General features: G+C 39.8%; 1 protein-coding gene across 6 annotated transcripts in view; it reads right to left on the bottom strand.

Annotated features, from left to right (window-relative positions):
• The window catches only part of CAMTA1 (calmodulin binding transcription activator 1), an 884,829-nt gene that overhangs the window by 112,524 nt on the left and 751,653 nt on the right, over nucleotides 1-20,652 (bottom strand). For 5 of the 6 annotated variants that reach the window (XM_072426016.1, XM_072426012.1, XM_072426011.1 and 2 more), the window contains exon 7: nucleotides 5,513-5,653. The exons of the other annotated variant lie outside the window; for it this stretch is intronic. In XM_072426016.1, the coding sequence (XP_072282117.1) occupies nucleotides 5,513-5,653 (141 nt within the window). The remainder of the gene's footprint in view (nucleotides 1-5,512; nucleotides 5,654-20,652) is intronic. 6 annotated transcript variants of the gene reach the window in all.

The following is a 20,652-nucleotide window of genomic DNA, read 5'->3' as shown; positions in this document are numbered from 1 at the left end:
CCTTAATTATTCTATAATGACCTAAAAGGAAAGGAAGTTAATCCTTTTCTGCTAATGGTTGGTAGTAATTACTTGTGTCAAAAGCTGGGATAGTTGCAGAAGCTTGGCAACAAAAGAAAATGTGGAGACACTTATGTATCAATTGACTGCTGGATCGGGTGGGTTTAAAGTGGCACTCCAGACAAAGTGTGTTGGGGGGGCAGTTATTGCTGGCTGCATTCTGGCTGGGAAGATTCCCCTTTCTTTCTGTGTAAGTGTTTAGAATCTCTTTAACAGAGACGTTCACAATGATAAAAGGTAAAAATAACCATACACTTATCTGCAGTGCTTTGCCTACTGAAACCTCCAGCCCAATATTTGTTTTTGAAATTACAATAATGTTAAATGATTTGTTTACAGTGGACTACTACTGTGTAAGTTCTCCTTTAGAGTGACCCTCTGACCATTAGGTAATTTAAAGACAAATCTGTAAGAAAGAGGCTACAATATTCTCCCCAGCTCCTTCTAGGTGGGTGCACCACCCGGCACTTTTCAGTAATCACCTGGCTGTTTTTGGTTGGTTGCTGATAAGTTGTGTCACAATACAGGGGATTTATACTGTACCTACCTTTACAGAGGGCAATGTATTCAAATGCTTCCCAGCTGCTGCAGGTATTCAACACTTTTGGACGTGTTGAATATCTGCTTCCCCCTATGGTTCCTCCACCATTTTAACATATGAGCAGCTGAAGAAGAATATAAACTGTTCTTTAATAAAATGGATTTAATTTCTAATTTTTAATATTGAATGAACTGGCAGACAACTATAACCTAAATCACATAATGGGGCCCTGATCAAATATGAAGTGGGGGTCCCAAATGCACAGCATGCCAGCTTCCTGCACTCCTGACATTCCATCAGTTGGGGCTTTGTAAAGGTGTGGAACCTGGGCAATTGCCCAGGTTGAAAGGTATAATACATGCATGTGAACGATTCTACCTGCCATGCCATTTGAAAATCTTTTCAGCCAGTCTTGTGATCTAGATACCCCTAACAGATAACCTGGATGGACTGGTGACTTCACTTTCCTCCTCTTCGGTCAATTTTAACAGTTTGGTCGCTGGCCCACCCTAGCCACTGATTGGGAAACCTGGCAATCTACTGTAGGAATGTTTAGGAAGTGAGACTGGCAGCACCCTGAAGGGTTCAGACCATTTTCTATGATTTTTAGATAGACCTCTAGAAGTTATATGTCAAAGTATAATAATAAGTACATAACATAAGATTGTAAGCTCTTCTGTGCAGGGTTCTCTCCTCCTACTGTGTCACTGTCTGTATCTGTCTGTCATTTGCAACCCCTATTTAATGTACAGCGCTGCATAATATGTTGCTGCTATAAAATACTGTTTAATATTAAATGATAATAATAACTTGATGAAGTGACCTTTTTGTATTTGTCTGTTTAACAAATGTATTTTGTCATGAGATCCACAAGGGGGCACCAAAGAATCCTGAAAGAATCCAATGCCAAAAATCCCTTCTCATAACTGTACATTAATACAAACTATATTATCGCTTATGTGTTTGGTAACTGATACAATAAAATATTAAGAACTGCTAACATACATAAAACAAGTCAATTATTGAATAGAGTGAGGCATACTTTGTCATTTTTGTGGCACAAACATGATTCTGAGGCTTATGCACATCTGAGTGTTTTACCTGCACTGTAACATGTTTCAACATAAGGTAGACTGCGCATATGCATTGCAATGCAGCTGCATTTATTCTATTGCATCCTTAAGGTAGGGGTGATGTAAAACACAAAACACAAAAAAACAAAATGCATTTATTGCTAGACATACTGATGTGCAAATCTGTTCAGCTTCAGCAAAAATATGGTTCAGGTCAAATGCTGTCCGCTGTGTACCTTGCCAACTGCTTGGCTCGCATGGTAAGCATCAGCTCTCTGTTAATTCAATGCAAAGTCCCCATTGGTGGAACCACCCCTGGCATCTACCAGTTTAAAGGAACATGCCCATTGAGTACTTTAACAATGGTTTGGCAAGGTACCCAACAGGTAGTGTTTGTCTGTTCAAATTTTCACCTAAGTTGGTAGCAATATTGCCATACAGTTAAAGTTCAAGTCACTTTTAGCTGTTCAAGGCCCTCCCTACCAGCAAATATCTAATTGTTGTCCCCTTTCACCTTTCTTGTAGCTTACACGGGGCAATAGGTTCCCTGCGCCATGGTCATTCTCTGCAGGCTTTTCTACTCATACTGTGGCTGCTTTCTACATAAAGACTTTGCTCACTCTTTGCTTTGGTTCCCCTGAAATAAATCAGGCAGACTGGGCTTGAACCAGTGGTTCAAAGGGCCCCTTTAATATTAACATCTATGCCCACAATGACAATGAAAAATCAGACCTGAAAGTCGAATTGCAGAGTCAGAATCCTCAGATCGCAGGTGGAACAAATCTACATTGAGTCGCTTATCACTGTTCCCTATTGAACCCATATTTTGATGACAATTGTCTCCTAAGGCCAAAAATCAGACATGAACGTCAGCAGCAACAATGTCATCCGCAGAAGATTATATCCTCTTGTTCCTTGTATTTAGCTTTCTTGTTTACTTTAAGCCTTTTTTATGTGTTAGCAAATGCCAGAGCCTTGCAAAGTCCCGCAGCATATTGTTTTCAATCCGTGTATGCATTAGCCGCCCTGCCTCACCGCGATATGTTCTTTTTTTGGCTTGTGGGCAATTGTGTTGTTGAATCTGCAAGTTATGAATAATTTGTGCACAGAAGCAAAAGGCCAGCCAGACGACAATGAATATATGTGAGCTATTAAGGTCTGTGTAACAGCAATGTAAGATTGCGCCTAATAATACCGCCGAGTGGTCGTCCAATAAATATGTAGTGGTGAAATAGTACAAACTCTGGTCATTAAACAGCTAACACTGGCTCGCTATATAAATAGCAATGGTGTTAAAAAATGGAAAAAAATACACTGAATCGGGAAATCTATACATCCGAATACAGCGCATTGCCTTATTATAAGGATTTATAAAGGAGGATAGTACCTATACCACAAAAAGGGACACAATGTCATCTATTGTGTCAGGAAATAGTTTAAGTCTTCAAAAGGACAGCACAAAAATAGACGTGTTTTTTTTTTTGGTTGTGGCCTGTATAGAGACAGATGCTTTCCGAATTTTTAAGAAGAAGCCTATATATAGGAAAACAATGCAAGATAAATATTAACCCTTGACAAGCACTCAGGTGTCAACACTTACCAGTGTTTTTTTTCAGTGGTGTTTGGAGGGGTGAAAATATTATTAATATTATTATTATACAGTATTTATATAAAGCTGACATATTATGCAGCATTTTACAAAGTCCATAGTCATGTCACTAGTTGTTCCTCAAAGCAGCTCAAAATCTAAAGTCCCTATCTCAGTCATATGTTAATGTCTTTATGTATGTTGAACTATTAATACAGTCTAAGGTCAATTTTGAGGGGAAGCCAATTAACCTAACTGCATGTTTTTGGAATGTGGGAGGGAACCCACGCAAACACGGGGAGAACCTGCAAACTCCATGCAGTGTCCTGGCCAAGGTTCGAACCTGTGACCCAGCTCTGCAATGGCCAGCGTGCTAACCACCGTGCTGTCAGGAGGATTACCTATACTGCATATACTGTAATGCATACTCGGTCAAGGACCACCAGGAACACAAGGGCCACACTTTAACACTTTGGGTTACACAGAACCTTAAAATTGGAACTCAAACTCTCCAGCCTTATACAATTGTACAGTCTTCTCCCCTGGACTGAAATTCCTTCTCACAGTGTGCATCAGCAGCTGCAGCAAATCAATCACAGCCTGCCTTATTTTCTGAGATTTAACATCATTTGTCTTTTCTCTCCTTATCCCACCCATTCTGTTATTTAATTTCAGTTCTCTTAATCCTGGAGACATTGCATACCATGTAGGCATTATTGTGACCTCTTTTTTTTCCACAGAACCCTCCTACCAGTTATCATCTACCTGCATTGCATGAAGAAGCGCAGAGACCCAGCGATGATATCACTTGGGCTAAAATAAGGTATTTGATGAAAACACAAAAGGTTTATTTCATCATTTTCTTAGCATGTTATAGGTGGCAGAGGGACAAAGGAAGGCAAAATATAAGCAGAAAGAATAAAAAGAGTTCACTGAGTGGGCAGAAGTTGAGTTTTTACTTCAGTCTATAACCCTGTTGGGTAGATAGGATATTTTAAAAGTGAGGAGAAATCTCCTCTTATATTTATTTTAGAAATATATTTCTGTCTGTAACATAACAGAAAGTTAGTAAATCTTCCCATCAGAAACACGGACAGCACAAACATGACAAAGGATTTATCAATATATATAGGTTTTAAATGAAGCACCACTTTAAAGTGAACCTATGATTTGCAATGCAGGACAAGATAACAGATATATTAAAAGTGTCCAGCCAAAGCTCTTTTTAAAGTGTTCAATTGAATGGATGCTGATTTTGCTTTTGGTCCCTATGATTACTACTTCCCGATCCCTGCACAGCACAAGCAACATTCCGACATCTCCCACTGGCCATGCTGGATACGGCAAGAGCCTGTATGTCTATAATATAAATATACATTTATATCAGAAAGAGAGCAACCCTTATTGTGTCCTTTACTAATACAAATTGAGACATTTTATAGGAAATGTTGCAATTATCTTTGTGATTAAAAACAACATACAATGTTATCACAGGGAAATATAAACATATACTATAAATTACAATCTGTTTCATTTTGAATGTTAAATTCAAAACACGCCTTATACATTTTAATTTTGAATGAGAAAAACAGTTTTTTAAAAAAATTAAACGCACAATTGTCCCTATTCTGGCACCCTAGGCAATATCCTTGGGGCACACAATTCTAAACTTTGCTATTAAATTACATTGTTTTCAGGATTTGGTAAATAGGAAGGATGGAATAGAGGAGTTACTATACATAACAACCAATCACAGCTAGTGTTTACGAGTTACAAAACAAAACTATCTAATTATAAATAGCAATAAGTTCTTGTATCGCCAGACAAATATAAGTGTAAGTTGGTGCAAACAGAAAAAAAATCATAGTGATTGGTTGCTGTGGATGACAGTAGTCCCAGGCTATCCGGGATTATGAGAACAAATGCAAAGAGAATAATGGTGTAGCCCACCATGTCCAATCAGATTTTAGCTTTTAGTCTTTATCTTATATTGGAAAATAGGCAGCTGCAATGTAATTGGTTGCTTGGGGCAACATGTTAGGTCCATGGTTGGGTACAAAAGCTTTTATCAATAGGCCAAAGCATTAGAAAAACGGCAGCTGAGGTTGGGTTGGGTAGCAAGGGGAACACCTTGGCTCTCCTGTACATTAGCTTTATCAATTATATTGTCTTGGTGGTGTTTGAAAATGGTGGTAACATGGCTTGACAATGGCGGTTGGTGAGCACCCTGTGGCAGATCTCTATAGTTACCTAGGTTGCCAGTGCAGAGACAGTTGTGCGTCCGAGGTTGGGGTTTGCTCTGGTGACTGTCGAGTATCTGTTGGACAAGGAGCTCCACAGAAAAACCTGTACTGCTGTTCCCATTGCTGCAGGTCCACTTAATACCATGAACTGCGGAGAGAATATCGGAGGCCAAAGTCAGAAACAGCTTCTATAGTGTATGATTTTTTTTTTTTTTTTTTGTAAATGTCATACTTTTTATGCTTCTACTAGAAGAGAACCAGTCACAAATGGACTTCTGAAAGAATGTCAATATCCAGTCTTAAAATATTAAAACTGTGCAGGCTTGCTTATAAAACATGCAGATTTTCATGGATTTTTTGGTCAGCTGTCTGGGGTCAGTGGTCACCTGAGGTTTCTGCCTCATCTGACCTCACCTACAAATATCTGCAGGTTACAAGATCAGTCAGACTTCAGGTGACCTATGACCCCATCATAAGCTGAATACTCACCAAAAGCGGGAACACCAGTGGACCACTAAGCTTTCCTATGATGTTTTATCTTCAAAAAAAAAAAAAGATTGTATACTGATCTAGGCCAGAAAGGAATAAGTGGTTCCTGGGTGATTCCACTGTTACCCCAAATGATGGGGCTAAAAAAAACATTTCAAAAGGTAAGTTATGTAATTTAGGACTGCATTTTGCTATTTAATCATTATTCAATCAAAAGGGTAATCTATTTTCAAACAACAATATTAGCTAATAAATGTCCATGCAATCTTCTCTGTCTATGGCCAGGCAGTTTTAGCTCCTGGCTTTGCCTTCCAACCCAAAGGCAAAAACTTATGTTTTATAAGTCTGCATTTATTTTTTCTCTACAGTGCCAGTTCCGTTCTCTGATATGTCTAAAATTTGTCTGACCATTTAGCATCAACTAAATCCCAACCCCTCCTATTGCAGTCAAAATGCTCCAATCCTGGGTTTTCCCTGTTATGCCAAACAGTATAGGTTGAGGAAGCTGGTGACTAAGCTTACTTTACTACACCTAAGGTAATGGAGCTTGGCCATTTACTTACCCATAGCCTACGATTGGTCAGTAAAAGAGCAGTAGCAGAATGATAAACAGCGGTACCACTTACTCCCGCCCCCATTCTATAGAGCTGCTGCTGGATAAAGCTACATGTAGCATTTCCTAAGTGGTTCACATGAGGAAGCAATACACACATTGCACTCTCACTGCCAGCCTGAATAACCCTTAGCCTTACTAAGAATGTATTGTTATGTATATGCAAAGGGGTGGGAAGACGAGAATGGTGATGTTGTTATGAGGGTTGGAACAATACCAATCTGGTTTTTCAGTTTGTCCAACAAACCAATTACCCCCTAAAAGTGGCTAGTGGTGGGCACTGGGCACTTAGACGTAGTTCATTGTCTGGTCCTTATGGATTGAGCAGCTGTGATTGTTAGGTATGTCTATGGGCAAAACCATAATAGAGCGTAATTGCAGTCAGCACAACTTAAGATAGCAATTGTACAGTTAAAAAATGTAATTTTTACCAGAATTGCCTCTGTCAAGGTTAATACACCATGAAAAAGACACATGTCACATTGCATATGGCTTGAACTTGGCTAAAACAGACAACAACCTGAAATGCTTTGTCGGAGAAGGAGGGCATCAATAAAATCTTTGCACTGGGTGCAATAATCCCTAATTACAAGCCCAGTGCCCCCACACCACCTTACACCTCAGGCTTCTGGTTACATGTCAAACAGCCAGACTTGCAGCCTTGTCAGAGCTCCAGAAGGCCTGCTATGATCTGCTACTACCATGAAACCTGACGGCCGTAGCAGGCTCACAGCGCCATTGTCATTACTTTCCAGACAGCTGGGATCTTCCTTCTCTAATGTCCCTGCCATTGCTAAGCTGGTGTAACCTTGGCCACAGAGGTACATCAGACCTGACACATGTAGCTCCAATACACTCCTGTGACTGTGGCATGCAACAGCAATATATTCAGATAGGGGTTCTGCTGCCTGGTATGGAGGGAGATAAGAAAAGAAAAAAGGAAAGAGAAAGGAAAGAAGAAATGATAAAAGAAAGGCGAAGAAACAGAGGGAAAGGTGAAGAAAAAGAAAGGAAAAAGGAGAGAAGAAAGGGGAACAAAATAAAGAGGGAAAGGAAAAAAAAGAGACAAACATTTGGAATCCACCAATCTTTCCCATGTAACTTTGAAAAAATAAAAGCTTCTATTTTATTGGTTTCTTTGGGCAATAGCTATATTTTTTCTCATTTCAGTAGTGATAATTTCAATCTATTAGTAAAAGGCTTTCCTAATACAGAATTGGTTCAATGATATTGCGTATAAGACCAGTTACTCAGGTATTCCTGGCTATCCGGATCTTAGGCTTCATACACACATCAGATGATTCTTGTCCGATAATCGCCTCAGGGCTGCTTTTGGATGAAAATCTGGCATGTGTACAGCGCTCTTCATTCATGGCATATCCACGAACGTCGAACGATCATTAAGTACAGTGGGAGATTGCTTCGTCGTTCTCCCCCTCTCTTCTCCATAGAGCAGAATGGCACTGTATGTACAGCGCTCGTTCATGCATCATTCATTCTTTTGTTGTTAGGATTGTGAAAGGTCCTTTCCAACGACAATTATTGCATGTGTGTACGCAGTCTGGACATGATTGAAAGGTTTACTTATAGAGGACTGAGAGCTTTTATCTTCCTACTCACGAATAATTCGTCATAATGGCCCATGGATACTACGCTGTCTTCCCTGTGAAGACTGGGCCCCCTGTTATGCTCTTGGTGGAAGAGGGTTAATGAATCATGGAGGAGATAATTTATGTTCTGGTAATGTCATTTCTCAACGTCAAATGGGGCCTGTTGGAAAATTATTTAAATTCACTGAAGATTAGGTGATACATTTTCCCTGCACTAGTCCCACTTGGAGATGCAGTTAGGTCATATTTGTAAAGTGTTTGTAATGCTAATCCATTTTTTTAATATTGGGTTGGGTAGGGATTGGTTTCATTTTTTGCTAGTTGTGTCTTGCTGGAGAGACTGTCTTTCATTTCCTTGGATTGGAGATGCAACAAAAAGTGAGAGAAAATTTCCCCAACTTAGACATTTATCACCAGAACCCATTGAAAGATTTTCCCTAAGCTCCTTGTTTTCATGCCAAGTTTGTGTTATGGTCACAGCGGTTATTGGGACACAAAAAAAGGGAAAACCTCTCTCATACTTTCCCTCTCTCCCAAAGCTAGGTAGCCAAACTTCCAGATAATTTTATTATTAGTTTGTTCATTTTGATTAGGGGTGTAGTGGGGCGGACACTGTTGGGAATGCCGTGCCCTCACTTTTTTCGGGAATGGGCACGTGTGCTCACTCTTATTTTGCAAAGAATTCTTTGGTGGTCCGCAGATCTTTCTGGATGCAGAGAGAAGTTTAGAGGCCCAAAAACAGTGTAAGGATTTCATCTGGGATGGAAAAATGAAGGGGAAAGAATGAAGGTTTGTCTGTTATTGATCACTTACCCCAAGTTCCCTTTTTCTGTCTTCAAGGGCAAAGTTATAATAAGAGACACACATGGAATTACTGGGACTCCTTTTGAGTATCTTTAACAGTTTGGACCCTTAGTATTCCTTAAGTGTAACTGCATGGGCTATTTATGCAAAGGTATGAAGGAAGGGAGAGCGTAAGAAAGAAATGAAGACTGTACAAAGATAGCTATAATACATTACTCAGGGAATGAACTAATGCATATAGACTATATGGCAGATGGACAAGGGGTGGTAGGTACTTATTGGTCTGCTTTAGTAACTATCAATAAATTCCTTCACATTGCACCAAGCTGCTTCCCTGCTCTGTTTTTGATGTGCGAGTTAAACAGTTTCAGTAGAAGGATTTGTGTGTTTTTATTAGTAGCACATTCTGAAGGCCAGCTGGAAAGAGCTGTTAGGACATCTCAGAGGCGGGACTCTGACAACAGGTGGCTCTGGGGAATGGTTCAATTTGCTCAATTACTATGACAACTTCCACCATCCCAGAAGTATCCCTGTGAAATCTGTTCATAGAACTGAATTTAATATAGTCCTTACATATTTTTCATGCAATTTGTTCAGTGCTCCTGCTGCAATTCCTGGAAATGACTGGTAAAACTTTGCATATATAAATTTAAAATAATACTAAAAACAGATTTATTTCTGACGTCTGAAAATTTGGCAGTTTTCGGGCACTATAATCTGTCTTTGGCCACAACTGTGCTCTGGGTATAATGCTATGTAAGTGCTAATTAGGCGAGGCAATTTGATTTTTATTAATTCATCCAGTACTGTTAAAAATTTGATTAAATGCTTAAAGCAGGCCTGCAGATGATAGAACATGACAAAGCCGACATTAGTAGCAGATAGGTGATAACATAGGCAGTCAGAAGCTACCTTCAGGTACAGGTACCCTTATTGCATTGCTTTCCAAAGCTCCCACAGTTCCTGGTAGCAAAAGTTAGATACCCCATGCATGCAACCTACCGTATGTGACATTGTCAAATAGGAGTGTATCATTGCTCTTGTAAATGGCGACAGTTGATCCAACCCTTAAAGTAGACTTTTCACCAAAATAGAAAGTCCATTTAAACTTTCTGGGTCTCCTCACCTAATCACTTACACTTAGTAAGTGAAAAGTATACCCCTCCCTAAACGAAATTTTGAATTATACTTACCTGACACATTTTCTGTATTGCTGGATGTGACATCATAATTCTTTCAAGAAGATTTCTGTGGAATAAAGAGCAAGTGAAATCTTCATTTCAAGTCTCCATATGAAGGAGCTTCTTCTCATTAGGTTTCGGCTGCTCTTGGTTCCTTAGGAACCTTTTCAGAAGTTTGGTGACTCCATTTCAGGTATGTTTTTAACCTGCTAAAATAGCTGATTTGGAAATAGCTCCCCATTTTCAAACCATCTCTTTTTAGATGGTTTACACCTCAGAAAGGGAAGGTCTGCTGTAATCAGACCAACCAACAGTTGGAATTTTGTTTTTACACTTTTTTAAACTTACACAGTTTTAAAAGGGTCTATCCCTTTGTATGTGTTTAGTAAGTGACTAGCCCCCACAAGATAAAACAGTTTCTCCTCTATCCTCATAAAATTGACAGTCCCTGTGTAACCACATTAGGTTCAACACTCTCTGGCGGCTAAGTACTCCGAAAATATTGGCAATTTACTTCTAGGTATCTGTAGCAACAACAAAATTCATCAACTAATAAACTAAATCTTGCCGCATGTTGTACTACACTAAGCATAACGTTATCGGGCCGGAAAGCTAGGCCGTGATTCCCGAACACAGATTTCATCTCCTGCATTCTTGATGGGCTGAGAAAGCCACGGCAGTATTTTACTACATATTTTTCTCGGCGCGTTCCATGAATCAATCTGAAGCCTCATGAATAGTCAAGGGCCTCAGAAGTGAATGAACTCCTTGGATATTGCATTCCTGGCGTCGCTGGGCGAGCATGGCGATCGGCTAATAGACGGTCAAGTGCGTGCAATTTGTATCCCTCTGCATTTGCCTGAACTTCTCATCACCCAAGGTCACATGGCTGTGTCTCTCTCATTGCTTCCCATACACCCGCGATTGCTTTCACTCCCTCGCCGGCGCTGAAGGTTATAAAAATGAAAAGGCACTGAAGAGAGACAGATTGCAACCGCAAGAGTATCTGGATGCGCGATGCAAATTGCCTACTGTCTTGGCACATCCAATATGCAGATTGCCTCTCCCCACCACCCCCCCTCCTTAAAAATCTCCCATGACTCGATACGTTGTTAGTAGTGAATATCAAATACTATCAAGAAGCTTTTTAACATGTCATGGTTCGCTTACCCACACATAATGAATCAGCAGGAAGGGAGATTTCTAAAGGGAAAAAAAGTCTATTATTAAAGGAAGGTTAATATAAAGGAAAAAAAAATTGCCTTCCTTTTTTTAAAAGCTGCAGAAGTGAAACCACTTTAAAAGTTCGCTTAATTAAATTTAAGGTCACAGCTTGCAACAAAGAAGAAAAGAGGCAAAAGACAAGAAAAGGGAATCCCCTGTTTAGGGACGACATCCTTTTTTTCACCATTTTACTTAAAAAGATAATTTTGGATTTAGAAAAAAAGAATTTGCAACTGCGGAACATTTAAATTTCTATGGGGAATCCATGTAGATTAAAAGAAAAGGGCCATTGCTGAGGTGCAAGGCTGTCATCTGGCTTAGTGGCTTCACTTGTCACTAATGTGAAAGTCTGCAGATTAATATAACAGCCAGAAAGCTAGTCTGTTCAGAAAGGGGTCAGGAAGTGATGGGAAATCTCTCCAAAGAGACAGAATAAGATAGTTAAAATGTTGTATTGCCATCTATGCCCCTGGGGAGGTTGATCCTTTACTGGCTGTCCTCTCTATGGTGTCACTTGGACAAAAAGTGACGGGAAAACTGCCCAGCAGAGACATGGATGACAATATGAACCTTTATGTACCTTGTAAAGCTTCTTTATTGCATTTCAGAAATGCTGCCTCATTGCGGCCACTTCCTGTCTACATGCACTCCAGCAATGTCTGCATGGCATTTTTCACAACTGGGTAGTGGATGACAACAGTGGGCCATGTCTGCCTAATGTGTGTTGAAATAGTTACTTGCAGATTTTTAAATATTGAAACATAACATTTTAAATGACATGAAGCTTCTGTTAGAGGTTATTGATTGGCTTAACCTACATGAGTAAATTTTAATATCTAAATAATGCAAACTCATGTACAAATAGGAAAGCCAGTTTAGGCTATCGATACAGTGAATACATCCTGGTAGAAGCTGAACCCAAGACCCCAGTGATGGCAAACAAGCCTGTTAGCTGCTGAGCCACACTCCTCCATTCCCACACATATACATGCCCACCCACAATTTTAATTTAGCCTAAAAGATCCAGCGGATGTTTTGTGTGTGCTGTTACATCATCCTGGATGGCTCTGTGTCTTGTAGCGAGGCCATCGCTCATGCTGTGAATGAATGTGGTCAGACCTTATGTATAGCAAATTCTTTTACTTCCCTGACAGACGGCCAAAGCTGCGCCTCACTATCCCCCTGTCAGCCTGACAATGGCACATGCACCAAGCTTGTTAGGCCAGCAGCTCAGCTTGGGATAATAAAACAGACATCTGTTGCATTACGAATCGATCCTGAGCCTTTGCTGAGAAATCATAATTAACACAAGCAAAAATGCAGATTCCGATGCAGATATTAGCCATTTTTGCAGCTAATGTATTCAAAGCGAAACTCCTGCTGAATGGCTAAAGATGCAGTTGAAATACATGAACATGAACTATTTCACATACGAAATGTTTGCAATTCTCTTCAGCAAGTTTTATGACTTACAGAGCACACTGTAAAGCCAGCAAGATAGTACCATCATTCAATCATGCTGTAGAAATGGAACTATTCTCTCTTGGTGGACAAGGAGTCTCTCTACAGAGGTCCAAAATACCGAGTCGAGTCTGCAGCTCTCCAATCAGAAGGTAGCACAAGGCTTGCTAAGTGCAGAGCTGTTGGTCTGATAAAGCGGATGGAGTCTCAAGGCTCTGCAAGGAGACTACTGCTTCCACCCAGAAGGCAAAAGGGATTCTCTGCACCAGGCTGGCAGGAGCCAGGTTTTTCTTCTTAAGCTGTGGCTGCTTTTTAAACAAAATGAACTGTCAGACTTTGCACATTTTTTTGTGATGCACCTGCAATGTTTTTGCTGATTTAAAGTTCAATCAAGCTTCAAATCCAAATGACTTTTCTTTAACTAATGATTTTTAAAAAACACATTCGTTCTGATATAAAGCAGGAATGTTGACTCAAGTTTATTCAACTTTACCCTCAGAAGAATGGATTGTGGGCTCTTAGCCGCGAATGCTCCCGAAGCTAAGGGAGAGCTCAGCAGGGAGATATCAATTACCGGCAATAAATCTCCCAGCGCCCGCAGCTTTGTCTCCGTGGTGGGATACTGCGGAATAATCACCATGAATCTGCTATTCAATTTTTGGGAATATGTTGTAGGTTATTGAACGATGACAGCAGAAAGTAGTAAAATGGAAAACATTTTGGTATCTTGAAGAATTCCAATGAGTTGTTCTTGATGATTCGGAAAATAAATAACTGGCACCGGGGGAAGGCCATATTTCTGGCAAATGTTTTTAATTCGGGTTTGTCTGAAATGTACAACTCATAAAACCTCCCACAACTATTGGTTGTAAATCTGATCTTTTGTTGCTCATTTTATGGAGAGCAGGTCTTTATGATTCTGAATTTATTTTTCTAAAAGTTTCCAAAGAATGTAAAAAAAAATATATATATTTTTGTAATTTTTCCCCTCCCTTTGGTAAACAGTTTTCAGAAGCTAGAGTAGACTAAAGGTGTATATCATTTCTGTTTGACATTTCAGCATCTTAGGACATTTTCAGATTACATATTATGGTTTTAAATGTTATGTAAAACGGAAATTCTGGTGCTAGGGCCGCGGGACTGGCATTTTTTTGACACATAAATGTTGATCTAAAACAGTGGATCCCAACAGAGTAAAGATGGGTATAAAATAAAGGGTTCCATTCAACTTAATTAAAAGGGGTTAATGTGGGGACTAAAGGAAGGGTTAGACTTCTTATTAGGGTAATAAGGGAGAGCTAGTGTTAGGATTATAGCTAGGGTTACAAGAAATAATAGTGTTAGGTATGCAGGAAGTGTTAGCATTTCATATAGAGTTTGTGTTAAGAGTTAGAGGGATGGTTGGGGTTACAAGTATACATGGGCTCCTTTTTTGCATTGCCCATAGCGGTATGGCAACATAAGACACCACATGCCTACAAGTCCATGTTTTCTTGAACAGTGATATAGGTGTGCTACCCTCACCAATTGCACTATTTCTTTGAGTTATTGTAGGATTATGATGTTTGTACCTGGGCCCCTTTGACATTCCAATTTCTCAAGGCACCTGTTTTACAGAGAGGGTTACAGTGATGGTTGGGGTTACAGGCAGAGATGGATTAAAGCTTCCCTTTTTGTATTGCTCAAATGACCACATAAGACACCACTTTCCTACAAGTCCATCCTCTCTTAGGATGGGTCTACATGGAGGTTTTAAAAAACACATGTAAACGTTCCTTTTGCATTTATATGCGTTTTTAAGCACCTTTATTAGCGTTTTTTAAAGCTTACCTTTAAAACACTGGAAAACGCTTATGACACGTTTTCCCGCGGTTTTCGCATTTTACCGCGTTTTTACCACGTTTACATTTTAAGTGGTTAAAAACGCAGAAAAATGTCCCATTGAGATCAATGGAAGTGTTTTACCTGTCATTTTGGGCGTTTTCCAGCTTTAACTGAGCGCTTGTTTTTTTTAAACGTTGCAAGCAACGTTTAAGATGAAGCTCATAAACGTGCCTCAAGAAATAGTCCTGGTGTAGACTTACCCATTGGAATGCATTAGGATTTCAAACATTGGGCTTTAACCCCCCTAGTGGTAATTGCGAGTGTGACTCGAGGTGGATTTTACCTGCAAAAAGCGTTAATCAATCGAGTCAAACACGGGGTCGCTTAAAACTTAAAAAAAAAAAACACTTGTTCCGTTGTCGTCCCCCAGCGTCCTGAAGGTCCTGGGGACACGACCTCCTCCTCTGATCTCCAGCTGCGAACTGCAGAGACCCCGGGGTTTCCTGTGACGTTGGTGTGGGCGGGAGGAGCGGCGGGAAATTCAAATAATTTTGTATTGGATTCAATACAAAATAGCTTTATTGAGTCTAATACAAAGAAATCTTCATATAATATATATAATTATAGTTTATATATATTATACATGCTTCTGTACAGTTATTTTACATTTTATTATGAATTTTATTAGGAAATATAGTCTACAATGTAAAATAATTTTCCATGCAAAAAATGTAACACTTTTTTCATGGAAATACGGACAGAATTAGAACAGTAGGGGGGTTAAAAGCCTAAGGTTAAACGTTAGGGAAAAATGTCCGTGTAGACTAAGCCTTATATATAATAAGGTAATATACTACCCTCACCAATGCAATATTTCCCATATTTACTATAGGATTATGATGTTTGCAGCTGGGCACCTGTGTTACAGAGATTTACAGAGAATGTTATCAATTTCTTTTTTTAAGTAAAGCATTTTAATGAAAGCTGAGGATTTAACAAATATACAATTTTACATTTTATTAACATAATAAACCGTAAATGAGATTTCATTGTTTTGATTGTGTTTACATCTACTTTAATGTACTTTGTATACAGAGACTCCTCCTACTCATCATTTTAAATACTTTACCTGTAAAGGTGTAGGAGGATCCCCAGTCACAACAAAGAGAAATGATAAAGAAATATTGCCAATGAACAAGTATTATATATGTGAAAGTGATTTTTTGATTAAGCCGCATTTATTTCTAAAAAACGTACTCAAACGTAGAAACGCACTTTAAATAATTCTCATTTTCCCCCTCAGACACCCCACATTTTCCATGTCGAGTTTTACAACTTAACACACTGGCAGGCCTTCGTCTTAAATATCCTGCGTGGCTGTAAACCCTCTTCTTCATATAACACTTTGCTGTGGCCGGGGTAATTCTAGCGCCTCTCATAAAAAAATGTAAAGCAGACAAAATAGTGACATAAAAACAGCCATTTTTTTCCCTCTAACGTATAAAAATATATTTCCGCAGCTATCTTTATTAACGGCGAGGAGATGAATGAACAAAGCCACCGAGTCATAACAGTATGCCAAGCTCAATATGTACACACAGAAGATCTGTGTCAAAACACACAGAAATGTGTCACACAATCTTATGTAACAGATTTCTTTGGAAACAATGTTTGATAGGAAACCTATTTTCTTTTCTTTATACACTGAATTTGATATATAGCTTTGCCTATTCGGTTTTATAATATGCATGTACATGTAGCTTCCAGTTATGATGGAAATGGAAAGTAGAATTCTTCATTCTGGATTATATCTGTGGGTTAGAACGTCGTTGAGGTTTGTCAACACTCCAAAATGAACCTCAGTGCTTTGAGATCAAAACTGCATACAAAAGATTACATAAATGAACATTTTGGGGACACACAGATCCTCTTTCTCAAGGTGGCCGAGAAGGAGGACCTGTCTGATCATATAGCACTAGTGGATACTGTTTGTTTCTGTCTTTTGTGTGCTGTGTTGACCTGAAGTTCATGGAGTATTTTTTTTTTTACTGCTTGCAAGCTTATCATAGGATCACTATTATGCCATGAAACCTTGTAAAGCAAGGTATCTACGGAACAGGTGAAGGATGGATTTGGTACAGGATTTTATTACCGACCACTTTTCATTCTGATGACAGTTTTCATTGGGATATATTATGAAGGAAAATTGAACATTTTGTAGTTTTCAATGGAACATGATTAAAATGGGAGGTTGTCCTATGAGAACACTTGTTCTGCTAACTGTAAGAGATTTTCCTTATTTACTTGGGAAGATTCCAGTGACTTTGTGTGTTTATCCAAATCAAAATAAGAAGAATATCTCCTAACACAGAGACAGTCAGCAGTAAAAGACTAAAGCACATGGGGGGAAACAAGAGTATCAATTGATCTCCCATGTGGTGGTGATTTTGTAGTTTTGTGGCTAATGCCGCGTAAGTCCGTAGCATGGCACCAATGCTATTTCTAGCTCTTTGTAAGGGGGGCATTCTTCCAATGACCATCAATGTATAGTGACTTTTTCTACTGACCTCCTATGGTTCAGGCATGGGTTACCCAAGGCCTGAAAATTATTTCAAGGGTTCCTCAAGGGTAAAAGCTTAAGAAAGACAACTCTACAATCATCAAATTGAAAGACAAACAAACTCTGGATTCTCCACCAGGTTCTCTTTCAATTCACAGTACTTGGAAGCAAAGAAATCCTGAAAGACTTTATACACATTCCATAAGCCTTGTGTCCTTGGGCCTTGTGCTTGATGTCTTGATCAGGAGGTGAGGGTAAATCTTCCAAAGGGAATGCTTATTCTGGTGATAACAGTGGAGATTACTTCCCATAGACTGATTGTCTTCCACATTCTGTTGCGACAAAGCTACGTACACACGGCAGATTTTTATCGCCCGATAATCGGCATCGGCCAATTATCGGGCGAAAATCTTCCGTGTGTACAGTCGGTGTCGTCCATCGTCCGGACGACCGACCTGCCGGATCCACGGACGATGGACGACAGCCGATCATAATGAAAGGGAAGGGGAGAGCGCGCAGCAGGGTGCCGCTCCGTCGCTCTCCCCCCTCCCCTCTCCATAGAGCATGAACGGTGCTGTATGTACAGCATCGTTCATGCATCTTGCAGCCCCTTGTCGTTGGAAAGGATCGTGAAAGATCCTTTCCAACGACAAAAATTGCAAGTGTGTATGCAGCTTTAGATTACGTATACACGTCAGATGACTCTCGTCCGATAATTGCCTCAAGGCTGATATCGGACAAGAAACTGGCGTGTGTACAGCTCTCGTCTGTTGTTCTGTCATCCATACTGGCAGGTCCACGAACGACGAACTTTTGTAATGAAAGTGAAGGGGGGAGAGGGTACCGCTCCGTCATTTCCTTCCTCCCCTCTCCATAGAGCAGAGTGGCGCTGTATGTACAGCGCTCGGTCATGCATTGCGCAGTCTTTTATTGTCAGGAAGGATTCTTTCCAACGACTATTATTGCACGTGTGTACGCAGCCTTACCATGAAAAGAAATCTTTTTCATTGGACAGCATGAAAAGAAACCTAACTGGGTCCCAACTATTCCTTGAAAAGGACAAAGATTTGGATTTGGAAATATTCAAACTAATCCTGTTCTGTCTGCAGCTTCCAAATGTGTTGTCCATGGGAAAGCTTTTTGACAGCTCAACCATCATGCAGTGTCAGGAGGCTGAATAGCAAAATAACCGCGGGGCTAAAAATATTGGAGTCCCGTTTTTTACTATCAAGAAGCTGTGTACTTTGGTACTCCCCCATAGCGACCAGCAAAATTTCCCACAGAGAACAGCGAACGCTTCAAATCCCTGCACAGACGTGACAACGGTGAAAAGATAAGACAATTTACAAAGGAGTTTATGTCACAGCTTTGCCTTATGAGATCAAATTTGACAGAATAGCAAAGTTACATTTGGAGGGCATTAATATCTATTTGTAGAACTTTCTATTTTTGTTTTGTAATCAAGCAGAACATTAAAGTTACAGGAGAAAAAAAATCCTTTTCTAGAAACCTGTTTCCTTTTTTTCAACCCCCCTACGAACCAGCACCATGCAAATAAACGACATTTTCGCTGCTTTGGTCTTAATCGAGCCGTTGTTGACAGGAGCAAGCTGTTTCCATGGCAACGGGGTCATTGTGAAATAGCAGCACCGCCGCGTTCATTTTCATGGCATTACTGTTGGTAGTAATAAAGACCTGTCTTGTGATTTCTCGCTTCAGCTGGATAAAACTTTTATTAGATTTATCTCTTTCTATGAGGACACCCACACAGAATGCTATTTTTGTATTCTGTATGCATATAAATATATAGATATTTTTATTTCAAGCATTTATATGATGCCTCTGCGGCACCGGTGCTAAAACTCTAAAGTCTTTAGGTCCAATTAATCCATCTGTTGTTTCTAATTGTAGGAAAGGGACCCAAAAATACATAAATATAGGGAGAACCTACAGAGCATGTGCAGATTAGAGACTGGGAAGGATGGATAGCTAGGGTCAGCAAGGTTCATTTTAAATCAGAAGGGCACTTTGGCGCCTTCTGTAGATCTATGTATGCATCACTGTAATGTGTTATAAACCAAACAGTGCTCAGTGCATTACAGTGACTCACAACATTGTGTGGGATGCCATTCAAATGCAAACTCTTGCATAAGTACAGTAGGTGGCAATGGACCCAAGCTGAAGCACACCACAACACACATACCATGAATAGTGGTTTGCTGCATTAACAGCGCCCCAGATTGGGTTTTTGGCCTATTCCTGTAGGTATTACTTTGGCCCATTGTTGTAGGTGTCATTAGTTCTGATCTGGTCCTGATCTCTTCCTGAAGTGCAGCTTCCTGGTAATCTCCTCCATGAGCCCATGTGATGATATCAGTTTAGCTGTGTGTAAATATCTTCCCAGCTTTGGCTTTCAGTTGATTTCCATTGCAAGCTCTGCAGCAGCTTAATGACCTGTGTGCAGGCTTTCTGTTCTCTTCTCATTTAAAGCTTTAGATACTAGCTGTGCCTACACACATAAAGGTCTGCACATTCCCGTCCATACAAAAAATATACAGGACCAAAGTAGGGTTAAGCCACCATCTTGGGGAGATTTTCCATCATTTTCTGTTTTGTTGGGGAAGCTAGAGGAGATGTCCACCATGCCGGAAACCCTCTCTTAGGCCTAGTATGCACAGAACAATTACTTCTGATCAAATGATCGGATCCGAAATTATTCTAATATTAATTCAGCAGCGAACCAAATGTGTTGGCAAACAATAAATCATGTTGTGTGGAACGATCAAGCAAATTTATTTGGGAATTTCCATCTCTTTTGTGGTTCTCCCCACCCTGCAATGCAAAGGCTATAATATGTACATGTATATGCTGTGTTTTAGAACTTTTAACTGAGTGATCACTGGTTGGAAAATCAATCCTACCAGCAGTTTAAGCACAACGATGGCAGCCGATATGCTTGTGTTTACTAGGCCTCAGGCAACTGCCACCACAACATGTGTCCCCATTGAAACACTTGCCCTCTATTCCTGTTGCCTTTTACTCAAAATAATGGCTTTCCCATCACTTTCTGACCTGGTGACAATGGTCATCAGGACTAATAAAGAGCAATGAATCCCCCTTATAGCGACAAGTCAGCAATAAACATCTTTCAGGAGTTTTAATGTCTTCTCAATTTAAGAGAAAAATGCTTAGCTTTAGCGATACTTTTACGTTGAACAGGCTGATAAAAATGTAACCCCAGCAAATACATTTGTGTATTGATTATAAATAAATCAACCCATTTATTGGAACAAGTATGGTGTACCTGAATTTAATTTGGTATTAGCAACTTGTAGTTTATGTGCAGTAGAATTGGCAAAAGGTTGGGCAGCACTGAGAACC

This window comes from Pyxicephalus adspersus, chromosome 11 (genome assembly GCF_032062135.1).
Source record: "Pyxicephalus adspersus chromosome 11, UCB_Pads_2.0, whole genome shotgun sequence".
NCBI lineage: Eukaryota > Metazoa > Chordata > Amphibia > Anura > Pyxicephalidae > Pyxicephalus > Pyxicephalus adspersus.
Note: the sequence above shows the minus strand (reverse complement) of the source record. Positions and strands in the feature narration are given on the sequence as shown.